This window comes from Papilio xuthus, unplaced genomic scaffold, assembly GCF_000836235.2.
Source record: "Papilio xuthus unplaced genomic scaffold, Pxut_1.1 DF828177.1, whole genome shotgun sequence".
NCBI lineage: Eukaryota > Metazoa > Arthropoda > Insecta > Lepidoptera > Papilionidae > Papilio > Papilio xuthus.
This window is the reverse complement of record NW_013530472.1, coordinates 3,285,237-3,297,263: the sequence shown is the minus strand read 5'-3', so window position 1 is coordinate 3,297,263 and position 12,027 is coordinate 3,285,237. Positions and strand designations below refer to the sequence as shown.

Below are 12,027 nucleotides of genomic sequence, written 5' to 3'. Positions count from 1 at the left end.
CTTTAACCAACCCAAAAACTTTCGATTTTTTTTGTATACATCACTTTTACTGTTTGAGCAATCCCTAAATTCAACTAAAATTTATTTAAAATCTGCAGATATTTGACATGTCACTGTTTAACCGTTCTTTGTGACATACTTTTGTATGTACTATAAAACACAATAATGTTAAGTCCATACACATATATCCTGTATTGAGATAATATTGCACTTTTCAATCTCTTTTAAACAGAGATACCGATATTTTACACATGTTTATTATGATATTATTACAATAGTTTTGCGGTAAACAAGTGCAATTAATTATCAGCGAGAACTCTGTGAGTTCGATGGTCTGTGCTGCGGGCACGTGCCGCGCGGTACTCCGCATACGACACATAGCCGTCGCCATCCGTGTCGTCCACCTCCAGAGTTCGGTCCACTAGTTCTGAAATGTTAACAAGGAAGTATTTTCTTTTAATAAACAATCCGACTGTGTATACGATACTCTAGGGACATACAATTGTAAATAAACATAACTCTACAAAGTCGTTTAAGCAGTTTAGACTACATACGTTACTGGAATTTAACGAAAAATATGGAATTTGTTTAAGTTTAAGCGAGAGAGGTGTGTCAAATAGTGTGTGTTGTGGTTTTAATTTTAAAAGAAATGTGTTAAGTTAAGGAGGATTGAAATACAAACCTATATATGCTTCTAAATCGTTTGTCTCTGGTTCTATTGAAGCTGAATCAGCGTCGTGGTCCTCATAGTCTACCGTATGATATACTGCCTGAAAAGGATAGTATTTGGTTTACAGTAATAAAACAAAAAAAATGCAAATATATTAAGAAATAAATATTACTTTGCTTGTCGATTCTTTACTTACCTTTAATAATTCTAGTCCGTCTAATTTTGAGTTTCTGTCAAAATCGTGTGCAGAAAAGTAATGAAACTCCAGCTCTTCCGGTGTCATTCTTGATATAGCGTCAGATGTTAACATGTTTGAGTCTTCTTCTATATGTCTATAAAAGTACAAGAAATCATCAAGAATTTCGACAGCCATAAATATTATCTTTGCCTTTTTTACAAATTTTTGGGTTACGAACTTACTTAAGAAATTCATTGCCACCGACTGCATAGTTCTTTCTTTAATTAGTAGAAATCATAGTGGCACTGAATATGTAGTACATTCAGTGCCACTATGATTTCATGTTTGAGCTCATAGTCTACGTTCATTGTGCGTAGATTGAAACAGTAGTCGGTGTTTCCGTCCAATTATGACATGAGGTAACTTCAAGAGAGTGATGGCTGATGGTAATCAGTGCGTGACATGTTTACCGAAGGTTTCCAAACTCACACTTGTATAAAACGTATTTTCACACCTTTCTTCTCTTGGAAGATACAACAATATATCAAATAATATTGGAGTAACTTACTTCATATCATGTAGCACTTGACTCTCTCCAGTGAGAGACTGACCGCCTCTAGGCCGGTGGTGGTTGTGTTTGGAGGATTGTCCGTGTGGATGGTGCGGTCCGCGACGCATGCCCGACGCCCATACGTTTAGTAGCAGGATAAGAGTTACTAAAATAACATTCAAAAAAAGATTCGTAATATTAGCCTAACTGCGATAGAGTCACAAAATGGCTACTAGGGTTGTTCATTAGTGAAGGTTTAGGACAACACTCAGAGTTATGTGATCACGAACGGGACTGCTTAGTGCAGATTTAGTGAAAAATCTACACTAATTTCCGAACTGAATTGAACTGAATGGCTTGTAGGTTACCTAAACAGACATATTCAGGGCTGCCATTTCTTCGGTTTTGCACGATGCATGCATTCAAGCTACAAATTTGAAATCCATATCTTCGAGTCAGAGTAACTGGTATAAAGTAAAACAGTACGCCGCCAGAAGTATTAGGGCCTACGTTTATTGAAAATTGACAACCCTAAACATACCATAAACATGTTTCACCTTTTTTCATCGCGCACGCGTCATCAATTTAACGTAACAATCGACAAATACAGATACAATTAGAACAGTACGATCGTAGAGTACTAGTACCTGGGTGTAATTTGAAGGGCATTGTAGTCCCTTGTAAAAGGGTAAGGGAGCAGCTGGGGCTCGCCCCATGGGGCCTTGGACCGTACCCCGCAGAGACGCAATATTCACACCTCATTTCACAAGTGCCCCGGCTATTACGTTTGTCGTTCAAATACTCGTATCTTGAATTGTAATTAATTTCGAGTGTTTATTCGCCATTAAACGTTTAAATGCTAATATTTTTATCTGTACGGTAAGACGAAAAGTAGAAGAAAAATACAGACGAATTGATAAACTCCTTCTTTTTGAAATCGGCTAAAAAGACAATTTATATCGTTCGAAATACAAAAACATTTTGATGGACTATTTATTCGCCGTACAGCAGCCTAGAAAGAATTTCGCGGATATGTTAACCCGTAAAACAAAATTAACACTTAGTCATGTTCTTCTTTCCAATTTCCTAAATTATAAAGAAATGTAGGTATCGTATACTCCATCTTGGTTAAAAACTTTTTAAGACAATTACACCATTGATAACGTCATATTAAAATGTAGTTAACTGATAAAACATACTTTAAATTAATAATGAAACATGTCAAGTAACAAACAGGTGCCCAACGAGCACCCCTTACATACCATCCATAACAGTACATTTTCAATATTTCAAATGAATAATTTATTCGTTCTCGTCCCCTTCGACCTAGATCGAACAGTTGTTCTGTTGGAAAGACGAGACCAATCTTTAATCGGACCCCACTTTATTATAGAGTACAGTGTATAAAATAAAGCCATAATGGAGGACAAATTATGCGCCTGCAGTGACAAGTGCGCGCCCCGTATGTCAGGGTGTCCGGCGCAAGCGGCGTAGCAAGGAGGCGGGACACACGAACACAAAGTTTGGACAGCACTGTAAAAGTGCTACACGATAACACGCCTCTTTTAAATCTACCATAAAACAACGGTAGTCTTGTATTTGTGTGTCCAATTAATAAAATAGTAGTATATATTGCCGTACTTTAGTTACCTTCCCGTCAAATTCCCGCCAAAATCGGTCCAGATTCTGCGAACACTACCGTACAGAGGTGGACTTATGGACAGACATATAGATAGACAGACAAATATTGTTTTTTCGTTGTTAGCTTTGCCAAAACATGATGTTCGCGAAATATGATAAAATTTCGATATTACATACAGACTACAATTTTATTAATTGTATTGCTATATCACCGATCTATCCGTATGTAACGTCTGGGGTGTCGCGGCTGCGCTGCCCGTCATATTATCAACCGATAACACCCTAATACTATGCGATTACAATGCATCCCTTGTACTACGGGTCACAAATTCCTTTATTATTCGCAGCACTTTGGTTACATTTGCACCAAAAAAAAAAGAAATGAAAGAGGATTATTGTGACACATCTCAACGCCTACATGCTGGCCACAAAAAGGTCAACACGGGTTAACAATGACAGACTAAAATGTTATTATACTATTTCCTAATAAAGTCGTATTTAATGTAACAAATAATAATTATTTGCAAACCGTCTTGTATACATTTATAAGAGCCACATAGCAAAAAAAAATATTGAGAATTTATTTTGCCGACTTGCTTGTATGAACATAATAGGTCAAAATTTTAAGAATTGAGAATACAAATATTTATAAAATAAACACAGGGTCGAGTCAACAATATATTAACGCTTAAATAAAATAGCCTTTATCTGTGCGTTAAGCGACACAGAACAACGATTGCTTTTTGTCATGGGACTATAATTTGAATGAGCCTCTACCCTCTTGAAACTTCACAATCATGGTACCGCAGGTTTTATTGTTGAATATCGTCATGCGATATTAAAATTAAATCACATGATACATTGTCTCCTAAAGAATGTAAATAGTCTTAATATATCAATCGAATATTTATAGAAGTACCAAATTCATTCAGATACAATGCAACTTTGTGAAGAGATTTTTCATTGAAATTCACGAAGCTTTACTGCGTGTTAAGAAAGTCAATCAAATTGATAAAAACAAAACACTACTCACAAACAACTTTCATGTCTTGCTTCACTATCACAGAACACCTTTTGTTTTTTGTTTATTGAATTAAACATAAAAACATCTTCAGTTCACAACAACGCTTGCCAAACATGACATAAAGAAATCAATGTTACAGCGCAAGCGCTACTGATGCAATGTACTTTAAACTCTAACCAAATGGAATAAAGACTGAAATCTAATGGTGTTCAATGCAGTATTGGCGCATGCTTCGTTAGAAGTATATTGATTATGTTTCATACTTCTAGATGGCGCTGAGCGATCAGCGAGCGACTTTATCCGTATTTTGTATCTACTTACAAAATTACCAGTGTAAAAAATGTTTAAATTAATTTTATTGATATGTTCTTTCGTTTTTATTTCCTTTCTTAGTGTTAATAGTAATTTTCTTTTAAAAATGTCCTATGTCAAATTGTCTGCTAGATCACTAGCTAAAAATATGAATACTGTCAAATTATTCAAACTTTCGTGAGACATTATAATAAACTTAAATACTGTGTTCTAATTGGACATATCTGTTTATTTTAACTCAAGATTCGGTAGGTAAATAAAGTCTTTTAATTAATGAATACAGACAATATATACGAGGCATTAAAAATGGACAAATATGTACGATAGACTTGCAATAAAGCAATCGTTGATCAAGCTATTGACGCCAATGAAAGATGAGAAGGAATCCAATTTAATACAATTCACAATATTCAACATGAGCATACACGTGATTTCATTTTACGTTAGGGCTGTCTCAAGCGAGTTTTCAAACGATTAATCTATAGATAATTCAGGGATGTGAAAACATTAAAAGTAGATAACAATTATCATCTGCTTACATATTCTACTCTATCTAGGGTTGACACAAGTCCATCAATAATAACAGTCGTCACTTTCTTTTTAATCCTATCAACTTTCAAGAATCCTTGTCCTCTTTGGTATACCATATTATTTAAAGTTCTTAACAATCAGATAATATTGCTTCCCAAAAACAAATGACGAATCCGTAGCCGAAAAATAAATATTGAATAAACCTAAAAGACGATTGCAAAATATTACCTTACTAATAAATTTAGTAAGAAATATACAGTATGTTTCAAATTATATACTTTTTTATGAAGTTATTTATTTATGATTAGGAAAATGATATCTCTTTAAAGATTTTGTTATTACTTAAGATCACCCTAAACGCTTATCTGTAGTAAATATGTAAACAGACTCATCGCCCTGTTTACAGACCTCTTTTACTGTACATAGGTACGAGTAAATTTGTCAACAAATTGAAAACAGAACTCTTTATATGCTCCTCAATAACCACTCTTGAAATATTCATATAGGATTCATTTTCTTTTAACTCATTCCTGAAATAGATCTTTATTCCTTTAAAGACACGAACAGAATTTACTGGCACAACAAGGAGTTTTCGATCATAGAAAAGCTTATCTACTTTAAAATCTTTTCATACAACATTGAGTCTTCAGCAATGGAAATAAAGATTAAAATCGTTTGTTAGATGTTGAACTGAAGGCATTTTTGAAAGAGAATGTTTATGTTTATAGCGATCTGTTGTGGGGAAGTTAAAAAGAGACGGGCGTATGTAAGCGTATGAGGGATCGTATGATCAATACATCGCGGGCGGGGGTTAGCGGGGGGTGGCAGGGGGTGCGTGCGGCGAAAGCTCCCCTAATGGTCGTTTTCTTACATTTGCATTCTAATTGACTTCTCCACTCAGAACATTCCGCACTCTTCCTTTTGTCTCGTATGTGTGACGTAAATTGCTAGAAATTAGCGCCCCACACGATTGTGAAGTCGGTTAGTTTAGTGGAACAGGTCCTTAAGTCGCTCGTTAAATATACATATTTGCTATGCTAAATACTAGAGAAGAGATTTAATTTACCTGATTTATTAGGGATCTCTAAACCGTTTTGTGTTATCATGTTTTATATTAAGACTGAAATTTCACACTACCTTATACTTATAAAAGACTTAATTTAGATTTAGACGAAGTACTGAAGGTGTAGGTATATTATTACTGGTGATATTTTCATATACTTTAAATGCTTTGACTTTTACCAAGCAATTGTTGATAGTTATATTTATATGTACCCCTGAAAACACATTTGATATTACCTTCAAATTGACATATTTTCATCCCATAGATATGAAATACAGAACAGTTTCAAATAAAACAATAAATATTCGGTTTTATATATCAAACGGAGATTTGTAGCGTTGAGCGGGTGGGTGTACCGTTGCCTAGCAACCGTCTCCCCACCCATTACTCCCCCACTCGGATCACTTTTAAACTTTCATGTTGAAAAGTTTTAAGGTTTGCTTGTGGCTCTTAGATTTGCCTCCTTTTTGTTCGTAGATGACATTCTAGTATCGTGATGTTTGGTACAAATAAATTTATATTATAATAGCGGAACAATAAAACTCATTTTTACAAGTAATAATAACTAAAAAATAATAACCATTAACTGATAAACTAGCTCACTAAATAATTTTATAAAGATAACTACGAAATGTATGCAATATTTGTCTTAAAACTGAGGTATTACGATGCGTACTTTTTCGACAAACATAATTTCATTAGATTAATAACTTTGAAATTGGATACTTTTAAAATAATACAGGAACTGTATGATACAATAAAACTTTTCTTTACAACCTATTTTAAAAATCACAAACATTTTAACATTGATCTAAAAAGTATGAGGTTTTTGAATAAGTACTCGTATTACAGTAATTTATATTCTTAAAAATTTCCGAAGCATATCCTCGTAGCGATGCTGTTTTCGCTTTATTTTTCGCCGGCGGAGGAAAGTTTTCAAGTAACGAGAGTGTATCCTACAAAATTGATGAGGGAACGAAACCGCGAGCCGCGAAGCAGTCGGCCCGAAGGTGCTTTTAGCCCCTAATTGGTAAGCTTTTAAGACTACCGTTCGTTTGACATCGCTACTACGAAGTACAGTCAACAAAATATCTGAATAAAATACATATTTTTACTTTACATAATTTAATTTCTTTTCAAACGAGTATAATCACGAATCTAAAAAAAAACTTATACTAAGATAATGTTACTAATGTTATAAATGCGAATGTTTGGATGTAAGGATGTTTGTTAGAAGGTATCTCCAAAACGGCTCCATAGATCTCGCTGAAATTTGGCATAATGCAGTAGATGGTCTGGAAGAACATACATTAAGATTTTTTGAATTCCGCGCGGACGGAGTCGCACGCGATAGCTGGTTTATCTATGTACCCCAATAACTAATACATGTATTGAGCATACAAAGGTGAAGAAAAAATCTACTCGTTATGATTTTAAAATATATTTGCTTGTATTTTACTCGGAAATTTTTAAAACTAAAATATTTTATTGTGTAATAAAAATTGGCATGACTGTAGAAAATTGTATTACATATTTATCCTGACTGTACATTAGAAAATGTAGAAGCAAACATTTGTACGAAGATTTAAGCGTTGATATATCATCTGAGTATCTTTTACTTACGCTATATAGATGTTAGTAAAATGTATGTTCATTTAAAATCAAAGACGACATTCGTTTCAGGTTTGTTATTAATTTAAAGGTGGCCAAAGTTGAATTTAATGTAATTGTGTAATAAATATTAAACAACTCTTCTTAATGAAAAGACAAAAATACTATAAATGTTCCAAATAAACAGCTACTTATTATAAAAATCTGATATTCCTTTATTTATCTTTAGCGGTCGCAACTCGGTCCGCGCGGAATTAAAAAAAAAACATAATTAGTAGCCTATATGTTCTTTTAGACTGTTCTATTTGCATACCAAATTTCAATGAGATCTCTTGAGCTGTTCTAGAGATACGTCCATCCATCTAAACATTCGCATTTATAATATTAGTAAAATGAAAATGGTACTTATAAAATCTATAGCTTTAGCAGAGATTTTAACAGAGATAAAGTTAAATCGCCTTTATTCCTATTCCTAGCTTAATCAAATTTAATATTAAATTATCATAGATAAATGAAAGTGAGAAAACGTATTTTGCCGAAAAACCTATGACTACCAATCACACTATAATTTTATGGGAGTATCTTTACTTAAACCCTTTAAAAACTACACAAAGGAAGGCCGGAATCAATTTTGACACGTGGCAGCAATAAAAAAGTTTGCCGTTCCAATTTCAAATTATCACTGGGCGGTGACTGACGCACGCACTAAATTAGGCGGCAATTTTGACAGCGGGACAGCTGTAAATTAACTTGTCAAAATATTTTTCTAAACAATCAAGACTCTTTTTGTTACAAAAGCAATCTACCGCCCTCATTCAAATAACAAAACAAAACCACAATTAGCATAATAGTTACTTTCATTGAATTTATTACAATAGATGGCCTCCATAGAGTCGCTTGTGTATATTTTAATATACATTTTGGGTAATATTTTATTCGCCTCTGGATAAAACTTTACACAAAAAATAAAAAAATTATTCTACATTTTTTTAATAAAACGGAACATCGTTTAACATTCCGTCATACAAATAATTAATTGGCTCTCAGTTAACCCACCTAATAAATCGGGGAAAATATAAATATTTAATAACGGAAAATTGCCGGAAAGGGAAGAATTATAAAATTATCTCTCAAACGTTTTGGATGGCAGCAAAAAGGGAATGCTTTTAAGATATACAGGATAAAGCTCTGACGGCTGAGCAGGTCCCGTGACCCCTTTCATGGATCGCTTACGTCAAACCTTTAGCAATGAAATGTATGAGACGGGTTATGTTTAACGGTTCAGACGTTGCTAAAAATTTCAAATAGAAATCAATATTTATGACATATTAAAAGTATGTTTAAAAAAGTGAGCCAAGACATTTAACACAACATAATAGTTTATATTTGAATTTCTTTTGTAGTAACGCAAATTAATTGTACTGGCCAGACGGTAAAGACGATTAGGATGAATTACATTTGATGAAAAAAAAACCTTACCAATAACCAACATAATGAGGAACTATCCGTATAGAAAATGTAACAGTCCTGTTTTATAAGAGTCTAGAATTTAAGTATAATAGTAAAAAAAGGTATAATCGGATAAGTTGGCGGTGTATTTGGTGCCGTTTAAATCGTTTTCACACTGTCGCGTCGCAGCCATTAAAAACTTTTTTAAATATCACCTCGAGCAATTACCTCCTACCCATTTTCCCCTAAGGCACCTGTTCCCTTTTCGTATTAGTGTAATAAACCATCATCGGTTTCAAATAGGATAGGCTTGAAACTCTTTAATAACAAGTGCAATCATAAAGGTAATATTTATTCTTTTCAGGTCAAATTTTATATCAAAATGATAAACAGCTGGAAAAATAGTGAACTGGTAATTTTTTCTTAGCTGTCCGAAACTTTTTAACTTAATAAACTATCTTTTTCTTTGTGTACATAACTGGACTCTACCGATACATACATTTCATTATTTCGTTTTTTACCTAAATACGTCCACATTAGTAACTAGCGGTAGACCGCGACACCGTCCGCGCGGATTTAAAAAACATAATAGCCTATGTGTTCTTCCCGACTATGTTCTATATGTATACCAAATTTGATCGCGATTCGTTCAGAAGTTCTGGAGATATCTTCAAACAAACAAACATCCATCCATCCATCTAAACATTCACATTTATAATATTAGTAAGATGAGAAATAATTGCTTAATGTACTTATAACACAAATTCTCCAAACTTAAATGGACAAATACAAATAAACTTTTGGCGAACATTTTCCACATCTTTAGTATAGGGAAGGCATCGCTCCGGACCGGAAACATCGGAAGCGGGCGGCCACAGGAAGGCTCGTGGCGTCAGGCGCTCCGAACTACGTTTTGCAACTAACTTAAAATACATAAATTTTTATTCATAAATGGTATGACTGGATTGTGTGAAGGATAATAAGAAGTGAGTGAGAACTAAGATATGACAGCTGGTGAAGATGTGTGAAAGAATAGTACAAACAGTGCGGTACCCAAGTCCGGAATAGAACAAGATGATAACTACATAGTAACGCCAAAAACAGAAGAATATCGATAAAAATAAATCGTGCATATCTTGTATTGATGTAGTTACATTAAATTGCAAACAATAGTCACATCGCAAACTATGACATGCGATGAGATGTGTGTAATTTTCATCTCATTGTTGTCCTGCGGGGACTTATTAGTTAGTAACATTGTGAATGCTGGGGCGGAGTGTGGGCGGAACACACACATGCTCCGAACAAATGTCTAAAAGTATCGAACTGTTACTGGTTTCTGGTTACCTTTGGTTTCTGGGATCAAAGTCTTTGTATAAAACTTATCGCCGTCCCTGTCTTTATCTTTGAAAAAACAAAGATAATAATATGTTTCAAACGGATATTTTGGTTTCAGAAACCCACGGTAAGCAGTACAATCAAGATTTGAATAACTTCTTATTCTTAACTTCTATGCCTCTGTTTTGAAACTACTGAAGTATTTTAAGTGTTTTATAAAAAAATAAGATTTTAGATTGCTCTCAAAATTCAACTGAAAAGTCGCCTAAAAGTTTTTGATTTTAAATTCATCACACTAATAATAAATATCCAATTAAAAAGTGGAAAATTAAAAAAAAAATCCTTGCGACCCTGCCAGGATTCGAACCTGGAATCTTCTGATCCGTAGTCAGACGCGTTATCCATTGCGCCACAGGGCCTATGCATAACATAACCAATAAATGAATATTATTCAGCCAATTACAATTATAAAAATGTACTATTATGGGAATAACTTGCTTTATCTGAAATATATTTTTTGTAGTAATAATAATAGCAAATAACTCAAGCTTATTTTCCTACAAGGGTTATAGTTTTTTTTAAATATTATGCATAACTTTGTAAACGATACTCTATAATTTGTTACCCTTTAATTTTAATACTAATCACTCATCAGTTCATTGGTTTATCTAATTTTCAAAGAGATGATCTATTAACTTGCATTTGCGTTTAATTTGATATTCATAAACCGTACCGCGTTTCTATTCTTTGGAAATGATAACATCACTGAATATCAACCCTTTGTTAGCCACATGACATTATGAATATAATTAAGGGTATCAAGTGTACCCGCAAAATGTTGACCAATTCAAAATATACATATTTTTTTCAATCTATATACATAACTAGCTGTCGCCCGCGACTCCGTCCGCGCGGGATTAAAAATAGATGTTGGCCGATTCTCAGACCTACTCAATATGCTCACAAAATTTGTTGCTCACACAATTGTGACGCGAGAATTTTATATAAATGATAATCAATTGCTGTTCGTTAGTCTAAAACTCGAGAATGGCTGAACGGATTTATCTTATCTTGGTCATGAAATGTTCGTGGAGATCTAGGAAAGGTTTAAAAAGTGAGAAAAGTTGGGATAATTGCCAGGAACTAATTACGTTTTTTTATTCCACGCGGACGGAGTCGCGGGCGACAGCAAGTTGTTAAATAAATTTCTAGTGTTTGCCTCATAGCCGATAGCAAAAATGACACGATACAAAAATCATGAATACTTCCGTGATTTAGGCCCTTCATGGATAAGGATACATAAATCATCAAAAATGGGTGATTTTAGTCTTAAAGCATCTTATGCAATATAATATTTTATTGGCGATGGATTAGGATAGTCGCTTGGCATGGTTTGTACACAGACACGCGTGGCCGACATTTCGCACTTTCCTTTTATCTGTTTGTTATATAATTTAAAAATTATTAAGTTTTTATTCTAAAAAATCGAGCGTATTTTTACTTTCTTTACCTAATATAAAAGATGTAACACTCACGAATAGCATTACATAGCTATTTTCTTGTTTTATTCAATTTTATACACAGAAAGTAATAAATAAATCATTAACATCGCGCCTTGATAGTGATAATATTTAAGATTATCGAATCTGTACAAGTTGCT

At 33.7% G+C, this 12,027-nt stretch overlaps 1 protein-coding gene and 1 non-coding gene across 3 annotated transcripts in view; both read right to left on the bottom strand.

The window, feature by feature from the left end:
• Positions 1–18: 18 nt before the first annotated feature.
• Positions 19–12,027, bottom strand: part of LOC106113890 (multiple coagulation factor deficiency protein 2 homolog) — a 27,033-nt gene continuing 15,024 nt past the window's right edge. The window contains exons 1-5 of one of the 2 annotated variants that reach the window (XM_013306942.1): positions 4,073–4,197; positions 1,417–1,564; positions 867–1,002; positions 683–770; positions 19–427 (exon numbers count right to left, since the gene is read on the bottom strand). In XM_013306942.1, the coding sequence (XP_013162396.1) occupies positions 300–427; positions 683–770; positions 867–1,002; positions 1,417–1,564; positions 4,073–4,085 (513 nt within the window). In that variant the 5' untranslated portion in view covers positions 4,086–4,197 and the 3' untranslated portion in view covers positions 19–299. Of the gene's footprint in view, positions 428–682; positions 771–866; positions 1,003–1,416; positions 1,565–4,072; positions 4,198–12,027 lie in introns of those variants that run through there. The other variant, XM_013306943.1, reaches the window with a different exon arrangement.
• On the bottom strand, positions 10,714–10,786 carry TRNAR-ACG (transfer RNA arginine (anticodon ACG)). Its single transcript has one exon. It is a non-coding gene; the product is annotated as a tRNA-Arg (tRNA).